Source organism: Eubalaena glacialis, chromosome 19, assembly GCF_028564815.1.
Source record: "Eubalaena glacialis isolate mEubGla1 chromosome 19, mEubGla1.1.hap2.+ XY, whole genome shotgun sequence".
NCBI classification, from domain to species: Eukaryota; Metazoa; Chordata; class Mammalia; order Artiodactyla; family Balaenidae; genus Eubalaena; species Eubalaena glacialis.
In genome coordinates this window covers 5,299,331-5,321,751 of record NC_083734.1, presented here as the reverse complement: position 1 = coordinate 5,321,751, position 22,421 = coordinate 5,299,331, and the positions used below count along the sequence as shown (strand labels likewise).

General features: G+C 42.3%; 1 protein-coding gene across 1 annotated transcript in view; it reads right to left on the bottom strand.

Annotated features, from left to right (window-relative positions):
- Nucleotides 1–11,111: 11,111 nt before the first annotated feature.
- HS3ST3A1 (heparan sulfate-glucosamine 3-sulfotransferase 3A1) overlaps nt 11,112–22,421 on the bottom strand; it is a 90,916-nt gene continuing 79,606 nt past the window's right edge. The window contains exon 2 of the mRNA XM_061175698.1: nt 11,112–13,117. Within this exon, the coding sequence (XP_061031681.1) occupies nt 12,496–13,117 (622 nt within the window). The 3' untranslated portion in view covers nt 11,112–12,495. The remainder of the gene's footprint in view (nt 13,118–22,421) is intronic.

Genomic DNA, 22,421 nt, shown 5'->3' with positions numbered 1-22,421 from the left:
GTAGTACGAAATCTGCTGGATCACTGGGCCGGTGATAATGATTCTTAAAATAAACAAAATACTCTGCCATGTAGTTGCAAAGGTATTACTGAAGAAGAACCATTGAACTTAGGGGCTATGAGGGATACTCGGTGATGAACATGAAAATATCCACCTTCAGGGGCTCTGACTCCCAAAAAAGAAAGTTAGCCTTTGGTGTCAAAAGTCTTGGGCAAACTTTAAAGTGGCCACAATTAAAATGTGTCATCATCAGGGTTAGCCAAGCGATCATGTTTTCAAGTTTGACAAAACGTGCATTTTTCCTTGTTTAGAGCTGGTGGGAACCTTCAAAACCATCTGTTCTACTTCCTCAGGAGCAAAGTGAGACTCTAAGAGCCCTAAGGATTTCTGTAAAGTCACAAGAGAGTGGGACATGAGGCTGTGGGGGCTGCGCCAGCCCTGCCCTGGGGAGACCCACAGGTCACTCCACCAAGTAACCCCACGGGTTTGCTCTCTGTAGGATGACTTACAGTGGGCAAGCCTAAGTGGTCTCCCTCCTGCCCATGACTTGTTTCTGCAAAATAGAGGCGGGGGAGGTGACGGAGGAGTCACAAACACAGACTCCATCAGTGGGTTTACGCTACTCCCCTCTCCTTCCATCTCTGGGATTCGGAAACTTCCAGTGTGTTTGAGCAGTCTTCTGATTTCAGGGTAAAATAACCTTAAAATGGAGCGCAGTTATCCCAAATTGCATAATCTCTGTGCAAAGAGACCTGGAAATGCATAGGAAGATAGGGATGCACCTGTATGTAAACGTATTCATGCAAACAGTCATTTCCTAAAAGCAAGAGAGGGGGTCTGTAATGCTCCTAAACAGCAAACAGAAAGGCTGAAACTTACATCCTGTTTGCTGTGCGCCAGGCATTGATATAAGCGCTTCACATAACAATTCAACCCTCATGTCAACCCAGTGCTTTAAGTGCTATTATTATCATCCTTTCTTTACAGGTTAGAAAACTGGGGTGCAGAGAGCTTAAGTATGTTTCCCAGGGACTTCATAAATTAATACATTTAGAAAGTAATCTAGAATTCAAATCAAATATCCATGCTCTTAACTAATAATTTACACAGACCCTCAGGATTAAAGACTTCGTTAGAAAATAAGCTCAGACGGGCTTAAGAAGGATGTGAGGTGGTTTGTGAGTTATATGAACATATCTAGTGCTCTTGGTCACCGTGGGATCAGTTTGATCTGGCACTACCAGTTAAAATTAAAATACAGCGTCATCATTCCTTTCAAATGGAGCTGAGAGGATGGTCTCCATTGCACTGGGTTGTCCTTGTCTCTTACACGGCCCCATCAGCCTCTCCTGTAAGTTACAGCTACCAGCCGGGAGCAAATGATGAGAATGAGGAAGAGGAACTGGGGAATAAATCAAGAGCCTTGCAACACTTCAAATCAAGGTGAATTTGGAAGTGGTTTTGGGGAAGGCCGTGTGCATGTGGCCGAGTGTGTGCCCTGGCCACATGCTACTGTGATGAGAAGAAGTAGGTACAGGCTGGTCGCCTTCCAGAGCCCAGAATGGAAAAGCCAGACAAGCTGGGGGCATCAGGATCCATCCAGATGAAGCCGCCATGTGCTTTCAGGATAGATGATCAGGAGGGTCTCTGGGATGTGGAATGTTGGGAAGAAGGCAGAGGAAGCCGTGGAAGAAGACAGAGAATGCATTGGTTCTTCTTGTGGAAAGAAAAGGGGGAAAAGCTGATTTCATCTGAGGGACGGAGAGGGGGGAAAAGGTCAGGGAAGGGCAAGGAAAATGAGAAACAAGTCTATGTATTTAAAAAATAAAAAAATTGAAAAGCCCCAAGAAGAATGACAAGAAGGAAAGGGCCAGAAGCAAAGATTTTGAGCTAAGGAATAAGAATAGAAAAAAAGCATCCTTTTCCCCCCACATCTATTAGGATCGCTATTATCAAAAAAATTCAAATAAAATAAAAATCAAACAGAAAATAACACGTGTTGGAGAGGATGTGGACAAATTCGAAATTTCATACTTTGCTGATGGGAATGTAAGATGGTGCAGCGGCTATGGAAGTGTCTGGCAGGTCCTCAAAGAGTTAAGCACAGAACTACCCTATGATTCAGGAATCCACTCTGAGGTATATGCTCAACAGAAAGCAGAGACTTTAGCAGATATTTGTACACCCATGTTCATAGCAGCATCATTCACAAAAGGTGGAAACAGCCCAAGGGTCCATCAAAAGATGGATGAATAAATGAAATTATATATACATATATACAATGAAATATTATTTATCCTTAAAAATAAAGGATCATCACAATGTGGATGATCCTTAGAGACATTATAAGTAAAACAGCCCAGACACAAAAGGACAAATATTATATGATTCTACCATGAGGTACATATAGGGGAGTCAAATTCACGGAGACAGAAAATAAGATAGAGACTACCTGGGCTGGGGGAAGGGGATGGGGAGTTACTGTTTAATGGGTACAGAGTTTCTGTTTGGGAGGATGAAGTTTTGGAGATGGTTGGTGGTGATTGTTACAGGCCAACATTGTGAATGTATTTAATGCCACTGGATTATACACTTCATGGTTAATATGGTAGATTTTATGTGTATTTTACCAAAAAAAATTTTTTTAAGGACCCTTTTTAAAAAAGAGAGTTCAAAAGATCCCTTGGAAACTAAGTAAATTCCCACAAATCCATGCCAACTAGATTTAATTATGAGGACCTTAGACACAAAGCAATGGATAGTGCCTTTTCTGGTCCCTTGAGGATAATCTTTGGGCAAACCCTAGACTCAGAAGGCATTTGTATGGTTGATCAAGAGGCAAGAAGTATGGTCCCCATTTCCAAATGGTTATCAATGGTGCATTTTCTCAGTAGTAAAGGATTCACAGAGTGAGGTTCTATCTTCTTCCTTTGCAAGCAGGGAATGAATGGTGCAGGAGGTGGGAAAAGCCAGAGTATAAAAAATCCACGGAAAATAGCATATGTCAAAGGAAAAACATGGTCTGTCTGGACCAGATCAAAGTGATGATGAAGGATATGGTTAACACAAACATGAATGAGTTTCTTTATAGCTATATTTTACTGTTCAAGGTGGGAGGTAGTCTGTAAATTAAAGACCCAAAATGGATGGATGAAGATAGTCCCAAAGTAGAAACTGTTATTAAGGACCTTTTTTTTTTTTTAATTTTTAAATTTAATTTAATTTATTTATTTTTTACAGCAGATTCTTATTAGTCATCAATTTTATACACATCAGTGTATACATGTCAATCCCAATCACCCAATTCAGCACACCACCATCCCCACCCCCCCGCCGCTTTCCCCCCTTGGTGTCCATACATTTGTTCTCTACACCTGTGTCTCAATTTCTGCCCTGCAAACTGGTTCATCTGTACCATTTTTCTAGGTTCCACATACATGTGTTAATATACGATATTTGTTTTTCTCTTTCTGACTTACTTCACCCTGTATGACAGTCTCTAGATCCATCCTCGTCTCAACAAATGACCCAATATCGTTCCTTTTTATGGCTGAGTAATATTCCATTGTATATATGTACCACATCTTCTTTATCCATTAGTCTATCAGTGGGCACTTAGGTTGCTTCCATGACCTGGCTATTGTAAATAGTGCAGCAATGAACATTGGGGTGCATGTGTCTTTTTGAATTTTGGTTTTCTCTGGGTATATGCCCAGTAGTGGGATTGCTGGATCATATGGTAATTCTATTTTTAGTTTTTTAAGGAACCTCCATACTGTTCTCCATAGTGGCTGTATCAATTTACATTCCCCCCAACAGTGCAAGAGGGTTCCCTTTTCTCCACACCCTCTCCAGCATTTGTTGTTTGTAGATTTTCTGATGATGCCCATTCTAACCGGTGTGAGATGATACCTCATTGTAGTTTTGATTTGCAGTTCTCTAATAATTAGTGATGTTGAGCATCTTTTCATGTGCTTCGTGGCCATCTGTATGTCTTCTTTGGAGAAATGTCCATTTAGGTCATCGGCCCATTTTTGGATTGGGTTGTTTGTTTTTTTAATATTGAGCTGCATGAGCTGTTTATATATTTTGGAGATTAATCCTTTGTCCGTTGATTCGTTTGCAAATATCTCCTCCCGTTCTGAGGGTTGTCTTTTCGTCTTGTTTATGGTTTCCTTTGCGGTGCAAAAGCTTTGAAGTTTCGTTAGGTCCCATTTGTTTATTTTTGTTTTTATTTCCATTAACTCTAGGAGGTGGCTCAAAAAAGATCTTGCTGTGATTTATGTCAAAGAGTGTTCTTCCTATGTTTTCCTCTAAGAGTTTTATAGTGTCCGGTCTTACATTTAGGTCTCTAATCCATTTTGAGTTTATTTTTGTGTATGGTGTTAGGGAGTGTTCTAATTTCATTCTTTTACATGTAGCTGTCCAGTTTTCCCAGCACCACTTATTGAAGAGACTGTCTTTTCTCCATTGTATATCCTTGCCTCCATTGTCATAGATTAGTTGACCATAGGTGCGTGGGTTTATCTCTGGGCTTTCTATCTTGTTCCATTGATCTATGTTTCTGTTTTTGTGACAGTACCATATTGTCTTGATTACTGTAGCTTTGTAGTATAGTCTGAAGTCAGGGAGTCTGATTCCTCCAGCTCCGTTTTTTTCCCTCAAGACTGCTTTGGCTATTCGGGGTCTTTTGTGTCTCCATACAAATTTTAAGATTTTTTGTTCTAGTTTCGTAAAAAATGCCATTGGTAATTTAGGACCTTTTTTTTAAACAATTTTTTTTTTCAGAATCCAGAAAAGATAACAGCCTTACAGTCAAGGAGTGAGAATGCCAGGATTGCAGAGAAAATAGGAAGAAACACAGAATTCAATGGCAGTCATCACTCCTCCGACATTGACAAATGTGGCTAAGTGATAGAGGAAGGAAAGGTTTGGTGGCCAGCTAGCACTGATTCTTATTAATAAAAGCAAATTTTGGTCACAGTTCTTAGTGGCCTATGGGAAATAGGTAAAGCGATTGATTTAATGATAAGCATTTTAAGAGACAGAAGAAAAATAATTGTGACAGCTCCAGCCATAAAATGTTTCCAGACATTTCAGTTGGACTGAGCTTGACTGTACAGTTTATCCTGTGCATTTTTTAAAATAAATGAGAAAATTGAGGTTTAGTGGTACTGAATGATTCATGCAAGACTTCATCATTTCTGGTCAAATCAAGACTGTTCGCAAAATAATCCACAGGACATGGGGTTTCATCATTAAGGCACAGAAAAAGCTGATGAAATGAAACATCTTCTTTTTTTTTTTGCTTTTTTAAAGGAAGCTAGGGTTAAGAAAATGGATGGATTGGACAGGTCATGGATTCTTTTCAAGGCATATTTAACTTTGAAGTGTGAGATAAATCTAGTGACTATGTAATCATATTATTTATCAGTACGGCTCTATCCCTGGCCTCAAACAGTGAGTGGAGAAAAAAAATCTAAGTAATGTAGGAAATGAGAAGGGCTGCTTAGGAAGGGTCAGGCAAAGGCAGACTCAGCACAGTTCCAGACACATAGCAGACATCACAGTGGCCAGAGTAGAAACAAAGGAGAGGACAGTAAAAAGGATGACGATCAGGCTAGAGAAACTGGAGCTAGAGTCAATTAAATATTGAAAATGTCGTAGGAATAAATGGGCCTGAACAAGCAGGGAGCAGACTGGCGAGAGAGCTAGAGACACACATCGAAGGACTGATGAGGGAAACAGACTCTGGGCATTGTTATCACACGGGAGATTTGCAGCTTCACTTAGGACACAGGATGATGCTGGTCAAAAGAGATCTGCTTCCAATTTTTCCGTGTATTCATTATATATGGCTCAGGCTAGCGGAGTTTATCATTCCGTTCATACAGAACTTTTTACTCATGGCCTCATCAAATAGCAGAGGCCAAAGAGTCTGAAAAAGAGCTCATTATTTACAGCTAGATGGGAGAAGAGCTAAACGTGTTCAGTGCAGAATCATTTCACAGTTGGGAGCCAATGCCGTTTGGTGCTTTTGCATCTTAGTGGGTAAGAAGGGATCAGAGAGCTACATCCCCAAGAAAGTTTTCAACTCCAGATGCTCAGACGCCAGTGGGAAGGGGCTTTTTCTCTAAAGAGAGCTTTTCCTAAAGTGAAAAGGCACACTCTAAGAAAAGGTAAAGAGATCAAAGAAGGTAGAATCAAGGCCAAGTTTGGAAATAAAAATAAGGTATCGTTCTGGGGCCAGATGGTTACAAAAAGGGAAAAGTAACAATTAAGAGTCTCATTGAAAAGAAAGGCAGGAATCCAAAAAAACAAAGATGCAAGATGACTTTTGGCATAAGGATTTTGATACAAGAAAGTATTGCAGGGTAAAAGGTCACCTAGAAGAAAGATGATATGGAAGTAAGAAGGGTGGGAAAAAAAGGGTGAAAAGATATTTGTAAGTTATTCAGTTGAGGGGAAATGTGGAGTTCGCTGGAAATGCCGAAGTTTAGGCTATAATAGCCTAAACTTTTTTTTTTTTTTAATTTAGAAAGAAAGAAAGGAAAAAAAAAACTATTCAGGCCTAAATATGGTATAAAAGTGCTTTGACTCATTCTATATAAAGGTAAGTTATTATTATTCTAGAATATTTACTTGGACTTTTCATGACAAAGAACAACTGATCTAGGGTTTAAGGGGTAAGATCAAGTGGTCTGAAACAAGAACTATGTTTTGCTCTAAAGGTATCAGTTGATAGTAACTCATCAGGAACTCTTGTTCCCTCTAAAAAACTGCAGTGAAATGACTGCAAAGTTTTCTTGCTTCCTACTGTTCTCTAGTTGACCAGCTGTTGCAGGCTTGAAATAAAGAAATCTGAGCTTAGATAAGGCTTTGTGAGAAAACAGGTGGGAGAAAAATGCCATTGCCCAGACCAGAGGCAGACAACCTTTCAGGAGTGGAATGCCAAGTTGCTGACCCTGGTTCTTCAGGTCAGGGATGAAGGGCAGGGCCCTGGGAACCTGGAAAGTGTCCTTCCAAGAACACCTCCAGCTCCAGTCAAAAACGTGCTCACAACTTTCACCTCTGTTTCATCCATCTTCCTTCGGGCCCTGTTTTCCTAATGTAAATATTCTCGGGGAAAATGAAACTCATTTGACCTGCATCTGTCTGGGTGTCTACATCAGATAAACAGACTACTTTCCGTAGAGCTAAAGCTCAGAGCAGTTGCCCCAGGTGGACCACAAGGTTTTCCCCGGGAATCTGAAGTGTGAAGTGGACAACATCGAGTACGGTGCTTCTGATGAGAGGGTAGAACTTAGACCAGTAGGGTTAAGCCCATAAGGACACAAGGGAGCAGTGGACACAGGCAGGATGAGGGGGGAGAAGTTACTTGGAAAGTGAAGGAAGCAGGGATCTAGGAGGTAGGAGGGGAAAAGGCACATCACTTCTCTTTGTGATGAAAAGAAGCCCCCAAGGATGGTAAACACTTTATGATTACTATAAAGTGACTTCGGGTACGTGGACCATAGTTGGACAATGTCTAGACCAGACAGTTACCTGAATGCCCCTGAGGAACTATCAGTTAGCGCCAAGCTAGGAATCTGGCCTCATCACGTACCAGCCAGGCAGAGCTAACAAAGGATGCCGTTTCTCATCACATGTGATCCTTCGAATATACCTAAAATATCAGACCCAGGAATTTGGGGATGAAAAGGACTCACAACAGAATGTATGATCCCTCTTTATTGTTACTTTTTATTTTGACAGTAAAATTGGAGGAGAATTAAGATGTTGAGCTTATAGCTATTAAAAGAACACAACCAACTGTTGGAAATTTAACTAGATAATTAGGGTTATAGCCTGAAACATACTTAGTATCCTAAATGTCCCACAATGGATTCATATATTAGAAGCAATTTCTATTTTCAGTTTTATTTCCTCCTGACTTAACGAAAATCCATTATTTTATTACTCTGTATTTGAGGTTGCACTGCCTTGTAATTTTCCAAAATTCATTTTTTTTTTTTTAAATTTTATTTCATGTTCAGAATATTCCGATAATGTTAGTGTTTTATTAATTTATTTGTTTTTGGCTGTGTTGGGTCTTCGTTTCTGTGCGAGGGCTTTCTCTAGTTGCGGCAAGCGGGGGCCACTCTTCATCGCGGTGTGCGGGCCTCTCACTATCGCGGCCTCTCTTGTTGCGGAGCACAGGCTCCAGACGCGCAGGCTCAGTAGTTGTGGCTCACGGGCCTAGTTGCTCCGCAGCATGTGGGATCTTCCCAGACCAGGGTTCGAACCCGTGTCCCCTGCATTGGCAGGCGGATTCTCAACCACTGCGCCACCAGGGAAGCCCCAAAATTCATTTTTTTAAGCTTTAAACGAAAGACCTGCCATTCCAAAATTTCATGATGTGACAAACAGGTCTATACTTTCCCTATCCATGTTTTTCACCCATATAATTGAGACTCTGAATGCAAATCTGTTTTCACATCGATGAAGATATTTCAGAGACCATAAATTCTACAGTAGCACTGATGTTTCTTGATGTTTGGGTTTTTAAAGTCCCGTTCTTCCTCAGTGGTTACAGGATGCAATAGGAGAATAGGTGGGTATTTTATTTCTACACTAAGACTTTCACTGGCTCTGAGCCGTATTTTCTTAATTTGGGGAACCATACGATTCTCTCTTCCCTGGTTCTATGGTGGGCCCATACAAAGACCTGGGGTTTCTAGAAAATGTGGCAGTAAGAGTTCATCTTCCTTTGCTATTATTCAGCCACTCAGGGCCAATTGTAAACCATAGCACATCCATCTGGATTTAGCTGGTTTACAGAAGCCCAGCCATTTACTTCTATTTCTCGACCCTTGGTTGTGTCAGATGACAAGAAATAACTGTCATGGCACTCTCATGGAGGCAAACTGAAGCTGCAAAACTTGAACTTGAAAAAGACTTCAGAAATGTTTTATCGGAATGATATTTTTCCACCTGAAGCTGACTGATTCCACTTCCCAGAAATGCAGTGATCCATTTGTTACAAGCTGCTCCTGTATCTCAGTTGTAAAAAACCCAGCTCAGCGATGCTTCTCTTTAGTACTTCTCTTGACAAAGCACACCCTTAAACACTGATCTAGTAACTCTAGTGGAGTCACTTACAGAGTTAGAGAAGGAACGGTTTTCAAGAGAAAACCTAGAGTGGTGAGTGAAAGAATTACTAGTCAAACCTTAATTACAGTCTGGTTTTTAGACCTGGTTTGGACACAGACTAGCTGTAACTGGTGTACTTCTTCTTCAACTGGAAACCTCAGCACCACTAAGGTGCTGATATCTATGTGTGATAACAAAGAATTATCACACATTTTGGGTGTGATAATACTTTGTTATGAAGGCTCTCATGTACATTATTAGATCCACCATACCCCAAAATATCTCCAGACATCACTTGGAGTGAAAAATTGTTTTTCGTTGAGAGCCACTGTCTTAAGTGTTAGTTTTTTCATCTGTACGGTGGAATGTAAGTGGAGAGTAGGTGTTGGTTTAAGGGGAAAAGACGTACTTAGGGTAATCTGCTACATTAATATAAGCTATTATCGCTTTATAGACATATTTATTCACATATTAAATGCTGGTTATCTTCATGGGTAACAGATTTGGCAGGTCTCTGCTGACAGAACAGGATGAAGGTGTTTAGAAGAAATGTATCCTCTTTACAACTGTAAAATCAAGAGTTAATTTAGAGACACATCAATGTTTTAAACCCCTGCATAACCAGCTAAAGAAAGGATTCAAGTGCCAAATGGGGATTTAATCCACATCACCGTTCAGGTTTATTCTAACTTTGAGGATCTTTGAAAATAAGAAAATTAGAGTGGGATTAATACTTTTGGAATAATAAATATCCGTTCTCTAGAAGCTTATTAATCTATAGTTAATAGGACAAAATTAATTTCCCTTAAAATTTCTTAGTTACCGGAAGAATTTATACACTGTAGGCGTGGCCACAAAAGCAAACGATTCAGAATGAAGATGTAGACCTCTGGTTGTTCTGTAAGAGGGGTGAGCTTGGAGGAAGGATGATTACAATGTTCAAATCATCAGCAGAGCCTATTATCTGATGTAGCTAAATGGACGAAAGAAATCCGAGGCCAAGTCCGTGTACAACAAGAGGAAGTACCACATAAAGGCAGAAATGGAAAATTCATGTTCTGGGGTACACTGATCCAAGATCTTTATACACTTGGCTGGGATCTAAAACCTCTACCACTCTTATGAAATCTTAGAAGTTAGAAGGTTTTCCTGGAATGCTCTGTAGTCATTCATTTTAAAAATCATATGACCAAACAAAAAATCTACATGCAAGAAGAGGTTCTTTGCACTCAATTCTGTTCTTTTATTATTTCTTAACACAAAAAGATGAAGGTTGCTGAATACAGTTGTTAGATGCACTTGTGTCCTTGTGCAAGCCACCTTCGCAGAAGGTCCAGCACATGCTTATTAGAGAATCAAAAGCGCAAACATGAGTTAAGAGATAAAACGAAAAGAGTTTAAAATGCGTTTCTTGTTGCTGGTGGTGATGATTGAAGTAGAACAAAAAAACAGGCTGTAGCATCGGGAAATTGAGGGCGTAGAAGGGAAGGATATCGGCTGGGAAAGGGGACCTGGATTGGGGGTTTACTTAAGCCCCGTAAAAGAGAATTAATAAATCAATCCAGAGATTCAGAGCAACGATAGAATATCTAGAAACTTAAATTTTTTTCCTTCATTTCACTCCCGTGTTAGACTTCTCAAGAAATATTTACTTCACCCGATGCAGCATCTATGTCAAATGCACAATGAAACTGCATATTTTAAAAAACAACTTTAGTTTCTTTTAATTGACAACACTGGAGAAGAATATTGTTTTAGAATACTGGAGTGTCTGGTCCTTTACATTTTAGCAGATATGGAAAATTTCCATGAGATTGGAAACATTTTCCTCTTGGGTTTACACCTGTAATAAAAATGTTGCTGACAGACCAATTATGAATGTTTTATATAGTTTGTGCATATGTGCTCTTCTCTAAACCAATTTAATTCCCATTAATGCTAATCTTGTTAATGCCCACTCAGAGAGGAAAGGAATACTCTTAATAAGCTATTGATTTATTTGAGCTATTTAAATGGGGAACAGGCAGAAACAGATGGGAGAAGAGGAAAAATCACCACTTTACCCATATCTGCATTTCTGAGTATTTTCCAAATATTAACGAATATTAGGTTATAACTGGTACAAAGAGGAAATGGGGAAAAATAAAGTGACAAAGTGACAGCCCTCCCTCCACCCATGAAAAATTGGGGCCTTGTAAATGAGACGTTGATTGACCTTTTTTTTTAGTACTAGCTGCAAGTTTAGAAATAAGATATTACAAAGAGAGGCAGATTTCCTTTGTTAAAAAAGAGGTTTATAAAATGAGATTCATATTTGTAAGCTCTTACTGAAGTGGGTTTTTCTTTAAGAAAAAAAGGAAAACACAGTCAAAACAAGAATAGGTAAATTCTTCTCCTACCACACCTTGTCCTGCTCCTAGTGTGACTGGCCATCTTGTTCTCCATACAAGAATCCAATAATTTCTCTCAACTTCAATTGAGTCGAGATTTCCATGTCTCAGGGTGCTTTAACAACCCAAGATTGGCTCTTAAAAGATGTTGTGTCCAAGACAGAGTGGTTTCCTTGAGTACAACTGTGTAAGGTGTCTGAGTGCCATAGAGGCCAGCCTAGAACTTAGAAAGCAACAGGAAACCCTCTCTGTTGGTCCCCAAACTAGCTAACCATTTCTAAATGATGTCTGTGCCTTTCCCATTCTCACTGGAAAAAGTGGCACAAAATAGGGAACAAGTGGAAGATGAGGTTTTGTCCAGAGTCCACCATCTGGCCTTAGGACACATCACTTAACCTCCCTGAGACTCCTCAGTTTCCTTATCTGTAAAACGGGGGTAATAATCTCCATGTCTTATGTTATTATATCACATCTGAGTATTAGGATCAAGAAAGATACTGTATTTGAAAGCACTGTGTTAACTGGGAAGTGATGTGCAAACATACAGAATCACTAACTGGGAAAGGGGTTAAGAAAAAGTGGCACAGGAGAAAAATTAAAGGGAGAAAAACATAAGGGTAGACATCAATCTTATCCGGGCTTTGTTAAAAAAAGCACAAGCTATACCCTCAGGATTTTCTTAAAAGTTTTAATGGCAACTGATGCTCATATTTCATAACTGTGCCTATAAAACGTGAACTGGAAATGGAAAATGGAGAGAATTTAGATGCGTGCAGGTTTCCTTTTTTGTTTATCCAAATGTTTGCGCGTGCAGTTGTACATGACGGTGAGGGCGGAGGCGAGAACAATCTCTTTAACATTCATGGAAAAAAAATACTGAAACATAGCAGCGCAAATATTAAACTGCCTCTTCTCTACCGATTGGTAAAAAAATATATTATCTTCTGATATTTTTTCTTTTTAAATTATAAGGTTATCCGTCCCAGCCGAAGTCGTGGCCCGTCATCTGGTAGAACTTGCGGTTGAAGGGCCGGTAGAAGTCGCGCAGCCGCCGCAGGACCTGGCCGTCGATCTCGGGGTGGGGTCTGCCCTTGGTCTTGCCCAGGCAGTGAGGGCGGCCGCTGCCCTCGGCCTTCTTGAGGCAGGGGAAGCCCTTGGTCTGGTTGAAGTAGAAGTGCTTGTCGGAGATGATGCGCTTGAGGCCCAGGAAGTCCTGCACGCGGCCCAGCTCGCCGGCCGGGTCGCGCACCAGCCGCTCGCCGCTCACGAAGAGCAGCTGGCGGGCGGGGAAGTGGCGCAGCCAGCGCTCCAGGTGGTCGGCGTACAGGCCGATCTGGATGGCGCTCCACGCCCGGTCCACGAGGCCCGCCGTCCGGTTCCTGAAGGCCAGGCTCTCGAAGCTGGGGATGTCGGGCCGCTTGGACAGCGTCTGCGTGTAGTCCGAGACGGCCCTGGTCACCGGGTCCCGCACCACCACCAGGAGCTTCGTGTCCTTGGACATGGCCGAGATGCGCGCGGGCGCCTCGCGCGTCACGAAGTAGCTGGGCGTCTTCTCCATGGTGATCTGCCCCTCCAGGGTCCTCGGCATCAGGTCCCTGGGCGGAGCAGAAAGGCACGTTAGAGCCTGAAGACTGAGCGCCTTCCCCGGATTGCCACCGCGAGCTCCTTCCCGGGAGAGGGAGGGTCTTACAGACCCGGAGCCTGAGGTGAGGTACCGACCGCTCCACTTAATACACGTGTGACCGTGATCGCCGAGAAGTCGCACGGACGCAAGGCTGTGCACCCCTGGTTCCTCGTGGATGCACTTAATGGGAAATAATACTACTACCGATCTCCTACGGTTGTTGTGATGACTAAACGTATTAATATACCTCAACAGCTTAGAAAAGTGCCTGGCATAGAATAAGCGCTGTGTAATTTTTATTTTTTATAATTATCAACCCACAAGGCTGTAAGAAAATAACCTTGATCAAATTCTTTAGGTGAATTAGGATAGTGTAATAAACACAATTATATGACTATGGGATGGTGTTAAAATACCCTGAGCCCTTTCTGTAGTTTTCAAACAAAGCAATTACAGTCAACATAATACCATTGCATAGTACACAAAATACTTCTCTTTATAATTCCTGAATTTTCCTGTAACAAACAAGACATGAAATAATCCATCTTTTATCTAATAATTTGAAATGCCATCCTTCCAGTAGTCTAAATATCTTGGTTCCTCTTTCCATTGGCCCAATTATCACATTATGGTATATTTTCATGTACATCAAAGTAAATTCTGACTCTGTTGTTCAAAACGTTCTTAATGATTCTTGTCTGTTTATTCTTCCAGATGAATGTTAGAATCACTTTGTCATGTGGAAAAAAAAAAATCCTGTTGGAGTCTTGATGGAGCAGAGATTGCTACCTAGTTCAAGCATGTGTTCCTGCTGAGAAGTGATGGGTCTCGAAGCCAGTCCAAAAGTGTAAGCAGGAGAGATAAAACCTATTTATTCTTCCAAAAGTGTACTGCCATTAAAGCCGCTATTTATTATATATGTGAAATACATATATATATATATATATATATATATATATATTCTAATTTTAAGGCACCGTCTTTCTAATTCCAAGTTTTATAAGAAATAGACATTGTTCAAATCAATATTAGATAAATGTATTTGGGAGATTTATTGCAATGACAAAATGTATTTTGTCCTTTGATCCACTGATCCAAACTGATAAATAACCTAATATTAGATCCACTTTTATTCCTGGAATAAACCCTATTTGATCATGGTATATTATTCTTTCAATATAGTCCTAGACTTGATTCATCATTATTTTGCTTTGGATTTCTCATCCATATTCATTAATGAGATGTTCCTTAGTTTTTCTTTTGATCAACAGCTTAATCAATTGTGAGAACATGAATTATTCCACAGATAAAATGAGTTGAGAAATGTTTCATATTTTTATATATCCTAGAGAAGTTTCAATAGCAAAATAATTTTCTATTCCTTCAAAATTTGATGGGTCACCTACAAAGCCACCTACTACTGGTACTTTTGGGGTAGAGGTTAAGAAAGGGATTAGAATCTTCAAGTATCTTTTCGGTTTCTTCTGTGGTTATTGTTTTTTGTAATACTCTGCCTCATCTTGTGTCAATTTTGGCAATTAATATTTTTCTAAATGAATTACTTTGAAGTTTATCTCAGACAGCATATCAACTGGTTCATAAACAATCTGGTGCCCATCTGCATTAACCCGGCACAGATTCCTCAACAGTTGTGGCCATAAGCCACTGATGCTGTGTTAGTTTAATGACACAGGTTTTCTCACACTTTTGCCTTCTTTGATATTTCAGTCAGGTTATCTTTACTTTTTTTTTGGAGGGGGAAATGATAATTAGACATCTCATTTCTGTTGCTTTTTTCTTTGTTGTTTTAAAAATCTGCAATTCCTTTTTCAAAAGAACTTTTAATGTGTGCCCATTCCCCATTTCTTAAAAATTCCTGAAGGTCTGGGTAGGATAAAGCGAAGACCAGGGAGGTCAGTGTTGACACAAGGGAGACACAGACTGTCTTTACTGCCGACGCAATGCTGGAGCCACTGCGTGACATGAATTCACAGATTTCACCACTGTATATACATATACATATGCACTATATATATATATATATTCCCTTCATGGAACTGAGAAATGGGCTAGACCAACCTACTTTGGAAGCTTAGTTACACTTTTATAAGATGAGCCAGGAGATCTATCCAGAAACTGTTTGACTATCTCAGTGAAGAAAATTGGCTGAAAGGTGTGACAAAGTTTTGGGCTGTAAAAGCAAACGTCCAGCATCACTGAAACTATAAGAAGGAGTATTTGGTGATTTTTAAGAAGTCAGCATTCTTGTCTCCGTCCCTGTCATCTCTGACTTTTAACCACTCGACCTCATATTTCGGCCAGTACGAGACAGAGATAACATGCTTCACGTGGGAGCTACTGGCTGGTAATCTCAGCTTTCCTGCCCTCCGGCCCTGGGGCAAAGCGCAGACCCGCAGTAGCCTTTCAGCAGAGATTAAAGCTGCAGAATGTGCCGTCCCAGAGGAAATGTTACCAATATCTCTGAAAAACGAAACCATACTTTAAATTATCTCAATAGGGTAGGAAAAAGAGCTCTCCAAAATAGGAGGAGTTGGAAGAGGAAACAGCTAAAATAGGATTTCAGAGGAAAAACACATTAATTACTGTCATCTACAGGACGAGGAAAGCTGACGGGTTTAGCATCCCCATTGGGATGGGGAGTCGGGGTTAACTATGAACTCTCTGCAATCTACTTTCTTCAAAAACAAAGACGTGCAAGTGTAAATAAATCCTCAATGAGGCTTACATTGTAGAGCACAGTTGTCTGGTAAAAGGATTCACAACAGACTTCTTTAAATAGCAATCTCCCTTTTAAATTCTACATTCATTTTCTTATTGCAATTTGAATTTTAATGTTCAGAAAAGAGCTCCTCTATCACATAAAACAAAATGTACGTGTACTTTGGAATATCGTATTTCGAGGTGTTTAGGCAAACTTAGAAATCTTCCTTTCTTACCAGAGTGAGGCATGTACTGTGACTCTGCTCTGTGCAGGGCTCGGCCTGGGATGGGCAATCAAAGAGCCGTCCCAGTACAAGGAGAGCTTTGCAGAAACACCAGGCACGCGAGGGGAGCGGAAAGGTGTACGCAATGAGAAGACATTTGAGGTTTGTCTAAAGACAGGACAAGCTGGGGCGGAGGGTGAGAAATTCCATTGAACGATGGGAAGGGGAGGTCCTAGGACGCCTTAATTTTCAGGCAGACAGTATTGGCTATTCCATTCACTTCTCCATAGTGAAAAGAATTTGGAGACATTTATAGTAAGTATGGGGGAGGAGAAATGGGTAGAAACTAGAATAATAAAGAAAAATTAGAGACGCTTATTTGTTTTCTCCTGAAGATGACAAGGAGAAGAAGGGGTTTTGCAAGCAAATGAACGATTATTACCAGGTGTGTCCCACACATTTGTTCTTTGTCCCCAAAGAACAAAAGGAGAATTCACCATAGCCAAAAAGTAGAAGCAACACAAATATCCATAGAGGGCTGAATGGGCAGGCGAAATGTGATCTATCCATGCAGTGGAATATTATTCAGCCTTTAAAAAGGAACAGAATTCTGACACCTGCTGCAACGTGGATGAACCTTGAGGACTTTATGCTGAGTGAAATAAGCCAGACACAGAAGGACACATACTCTGTGATTCCACTTGTATGAGGTCCCTAGAGGAGTCGAATTCACAGAGACAGAAAGTAAGATAGTGATCGCCAGGGCCTGGGGGTGGGGGGATGAGGAGTTCGTATTTGATGGGGACAGAGTTTTAGTTTTTCGAGATGAAAAGAGTTCTGGAGAGTGATTACTCAGCACCGTAAATGTACTTACCGCTGTTGACCTGGACACATAAGAATGGTTAAGATGGTAAATATTATGTTATGTCTATTTTACCCTGATTTATTAAAAAGAGAACTCACCCAGAGGGCAAAGACTTCAAATTGCATCGATAGACTTGAATTAGATAAGTGAGTCTTTTTGGCTCTGTAGGTAATTAAACACTAGCATGAGGTACCTGAAGAAGATGGTGGCCTTGCTTTCCTCTTGCAGGACCAAAGGGGAATATAATCATGATCAAATTTTATGGAGCTGAGATCAGAAATGTTCGTGGCCTGTGTCATTTCTCATTTCCTTTTTGTTTACCTTTTTGTTTATAGTGCTTCTGATTTTTTAACTGCCAGAGGGGTGACCACGCGCAACTCATAACCTTTCCAATCTCGCCAGAAAAATCAAGCCAAGAGCTTGGGAAATCTGGATTGTAACAAAGTGTCAGCACGACAATTTCTACAAGGAACACCCCCAAGCACTGCTCTTAAGAAAGTGACGCCTGGTGTACAGAATTCCCAGCAGTCGGGAGAACCCCATTCTGTCCGGATGACTCGGGTCCAGAGGAGATCAGAGACCCCCGGGCGTGTTCCTGGGCCGTCCACACACCTGCTCGCTTGAGGCCTCCTGCTGAGGATGCTCAGATGGTGAGGAGGCTGACATGCGAGTTGTGAGCTGACAAAGCGAATTCTCTGCAAGGACAGCGGCTGGCTGGTTCTGGTGGGAGAGGTGAGCTTGGCTTCTCAGGGGCACCCGTCTCCTCCCGTGTGTGTGTGTGTGTGTATGTGTGTGTATATGTGTGTGTATGTGTGTGTGTGCGTGCTTGTGTGTCTATGGGTGTGTGTGTGTGATGCACTTGTGCCAAGAGGGACGCTGTTTGGTACCACTGCCATCTGATTCCTGACACTGTGTCACCTCAGTGTCCCGGGGAATTCATTTGGGGTCTGATCAGTCCCACGGGGCTGGGTCTCCGTGGGCCTCGAGTTATTTGAGCAGTTGTCTGTCCACTGCTGGGGAAAGGTTAAGGCCAAGTAGGAGCATGATAGACCAGCCAAATAGCTTCTTTTCTACTCAAACCCTAAATCAAGTGAGTAGTTGATGGTGGGGTAGCAAGATGACCCACAGGGTCCCCCCCACCGCAGCGCTGATAGGCCACTGACAGTCCCAGAGGCAAGGCCTCCCTTGGGACAAAATGCCACTGCCCTTGAAACGGAGCAGGAACCTATGGTCCTTCCCCCCCATGTCCTCAGCCTGCCTTTTGCCCATGGAAAAACTTTAGCCAAAGAATAAGTTTAATCAGAAACGTGAGAAAATGCAGAAGCAGAGAAAAGTGGTCAAACAGAACAAAATAATAACAGTTTAGTCAGTAAGCAAAGTCAAGGACCTTCCCAAGGGCTATAGGTAGTATTCTGAGCCGTATCCTGGGAGCTGTGGACACTGAAACCCCAGCAGGTAGAAGACGTTAACTACATGACGACCAGGCTGTAGCCATGACATGAGCTGCCACGACTCTGAGAACCGGCCTCAAGGAAATGGGGACAAGCCGACCCTGGAACTGAAGATTAACTGTACCTGCAGCAATCAAGAAGACGCTGGTCAGACCACCGTCCCTCCGCCTATAAAAGCTCTTGCCCCCAGTTGTGGGCTGGGGGAGTCAGCCTCTGCCCCGCCCGCCGGTTGCCGGCCTCCGAAGTAACGCAACCTTTCCTTTCCACGACTTGCTCCTGGACTGGGTTTTGAGCAGCCGGGCCCCATTTTGGGAACACCCCGGCCCCGCGCGCACCAGCCCCACCTCCGCGGCCAGGGGCGCCACCCAGAGGCAGCCCCCGATGGCACTCCACAGCCCAGTCTCCGTGCATACAACACATTGGAGAACGTATAAACAAGGAAGCCACCGCATACGTCTCGCCCTTCGTATCCATTGGGGCCGTTTCCCCTGCCCTCCTGTTGTCATCCTATCCCACCCTCCCACCGGAACTGCCACTGGCCCCCTCTCTATAGGTGCTTCCACCTAAAAAATTACCCTTCCCCCTTGTATTTTCAATAAATGGTGTTTGGTCAATTAGGTGTTCATATAGAAAAATAAATCTGGACGTCTCCTCTTACCATATACAAAAATCAACTCCAGATGGCTTGCAGATATACAGGTGAATATGGTCAAATAGTAAAACTTTTGGAAGGAAACCTAGAAGAGCATCTTCTCGTCAACAAAATGTTCACATACACAGCCAGTCACAAAAATGTATATACCAGATGGTTTCTCCTATAAAAAGTTCAAAAACGGGCAAAACCCACCTGTAGTGTTAGATGTCAGGACAGCCGTTGCCTTTGTGGAGGGGGGTGCTTAGTGACCAAAAGGGGCCACAGGGGGCTTCTGGAAACTCAGGAATATCCCAGTGCAGGACCTGGGTGCTGGTTTCACAAGTGTATCCACCTTGTGAAAAGTCACTGAGTTGTATGCCAGGATCTGTGTCCTTTTCTGAACGGTGCTATACTTCAATAAAAAGTTTATGGCACTTATAAAAAAATAAATGGACCAATTTTCCATAATTCTCCAAGGAACACATGGATTTCAAACAAGGGCATTTGCTAAACCAGCTCCATCTCCAGTTTGTGGAAGTTTAGGTCATAAAGGGAAAGGAATTGAGCTCCCATTTCTAGGAACCAGTGGTCCTCTTAGTGACCTCTTGCCCCACACCCCAGGTAAGTATCAGAACAGGAGCTGCCTGGCCTCTGCCCCAAACGAGATTCTCCCGGCGCTAAAAGCCCTACTGGGCTCACGTTATCATGGAAGATGTGTCTCTAAGGTGTGGACACAAGCAGAGGTATCTGAAGAATATGTTACGCTTGCAAAACATTTTATCAATGGTTTTCTCCCTTAAGATAGGCATTATGCTCCCCAATTTTTCTGATGAAGAAGCTGAAATTCAGGGAGGGAAAGCTGCAGGTGCAAGTTCCCCCAGTCAGTATATGGAAGGTGACGGAGGTCCTCCCAGTGCCTACGGCCAGGTTATTTCTGTTGCATCGGATGAGAGGAAGTCAGCAGACAAGAGGGATGGGAAAAGGGTATGCCAGAGGTGACTTGGATGGAGCCAGTTGGACGGATGGAGAACCCAAGGACGTGTGAAACTCACCCAGAGGGTAGCTGTGAAGAGCCTGAAAGGCCCAGACTCTGAATTGAACACAGATGAAGAAATTTGTTTGAAACAGGGGAACTGTATGAAATTAGACTGAACAGGTGAGTGTGTGATCAGTGTCAGTGATAGATTAAATCTGACTCAGAGCACAAGTCAGGACGGATCAGGAAACTCGTGCAGGTAGTTAGATATTCTGCAAGGCTCCTCCGGTGTAATCCAGGCTTGAGGAGCTGAAGACCTGGGTTAGGGGCTGATAGAGAGAAAAAGGTGGTGAGAACGAGAGGAACGTTGATGGGAGAATGGAGGAGGCCGCACAGCTGACTTATGGACGGAACACGTTTTCAAAGAAGATCCCAAAGTTTTTTACAGGTTGAAAATTATAGAAATTTTACTTTAAGAAACCCCCAAAACAGTTCTTTTCAAGAAAGAAGTAGGGCCCCCTTCCTCTTAAAAAAGGGGGAAAAAGTGTAAGTTTCTCCTTCAGTAGAGTTGAGGCTAATTTTTTTAATACATTTATTTATTTATTTATTTTAATTTTTGGCTGTGTTGGGTCTTGCTGCGCGCAGGCTTTCTCTAGTTGTGGCGAGCGGGGGCTACTCTTCATTGCGGTGCATGGGCTTCTCATTGTGGTGGCTTCTCTTGTGGAGCACGGGCTCTAGGCGTGCGGACTTCAGTAGTTGTGGCACGCAGGCTCAGTAGTTGTGGCTCGCGGGCTCTAGAGCACAGGCTCAGTAGTTGTGGTTCGTGGGCTCTAGAGTGCAGGCTCAGTAGTTGTGGCGCACGGGCTTAGTTGCTCCACAGCATGTGGCATCTTCCTGGACCAGGGCTCGAACCCGTGTCCCCTGCACTGGCAGGTAGATTCTTAACCACTGTGCCACCAGGGAAGCCCAAGGCTAATTTTTTAAGTTAAGATTTCTGCCTAAGAATTCTAATGGAGACAAAAAAGACAACACATGATTGGCTTTATCCCAAAATATGGCTCAGATGGATCACATATTTCCATGAAGAAACCACAGTTTTATGGGAAACTCAAAACTGGGAAGAGAAATGTGGATTCAGTCTTGATTCTGATGTTAAAAGCTGTGTGATCTTGAGCAGGTCACTTAACTTCTCTGGGCCTTGGTTTCTTCATAAGCAAAATAAGACCACCGTCCTCCACGTCTCGAAGGCCGTCCCACCTCTCAGGTCCCATGCAGACTCAGGGCTTTCACTCCTTAGTAACTTGTCAGATTCAAAGTTCTGCACAGCCTCACACTTGCTGCTCTGTTCTGAAGTGTGACTCCACCAATCAAATAAAAAAGATGTGTGTAAATCATTAAGCAGGGCAGTTCTGCATCAACAGAACTGATTTCAAAATCAATGAGGTCGGAAAGAACGCGGCTCCCATAACAGATGCCTAGGGAAAGTGCTCAGGCTGGTTCAGACGAAGGCTGTACTGGCGTGTCCCTCATGCCTGGAGCTACCAGAAAGACCAGCAAATCCACCAGCTGAGTGCTCTCACTGCCTTTAAGAGGGCAGGGATGAAGGAGACCCATCTCTGTCCCATGCGTCCTCTGTGCCCAAAACATCAAAACAAGATGTCACTGCTAGAAGGTGAGGTTCCCAGATAGGGCACTGTTACCAATAACACATACAGAGCAGACAAGATTTCAATCCAAGTGTCTTAGGAAGAACATGATGAAGACAGAAGCAAATGAGCACTTACTAAGTGTTTACCATAGGCCAAGATCTGATGTATTCTTTCCTGTGTCTCACAACAGCAAAAAGCTAGAATTATTGGCATAATTTCTCAGATGAGATAATAGACTCAGAGAGGTAACGTGAGTTGCCCAAAGACACACAGCAATGAGTGAAAGGGACAGAATGAAAAGCCAGGTCTATTCTGCTCTAAAGCGCACGCTCCTTCCACCGTCCCAGACACCCAGGCAACATCAGTAAGAGTCTGGGTGGATGGTGTAGCCATCTTTGACATTCTGTCAAAACATAGGAATGTTAAATGCACTACTTCCCTATTCATCCCAGAGTATAAATCATTGGAATCTTGCAAACAGGTAATAGACATAACATGTTTTTCAAAGGCTTTCTTCTGTAAGAGAAGGACCTGAGTGGTAAGGCAAAGGTAATTTACCTTGAGAAATAAATAAATCTGGCCCGTGTACACATACAGTTGTTTTTTTTTTTAAGTCTCTGCAACCAAAGAGAACCATGTGTCTGTTTTTGGAAGCCTCCAGCAAAAGCAGAAAATTCGAGGGGAAACATGCTCTTTTCACGGCCACGGCGTGAAGGTGGTTCCCAGGGGCCCTGGTGGCGTGAGCCTGGAGCAGA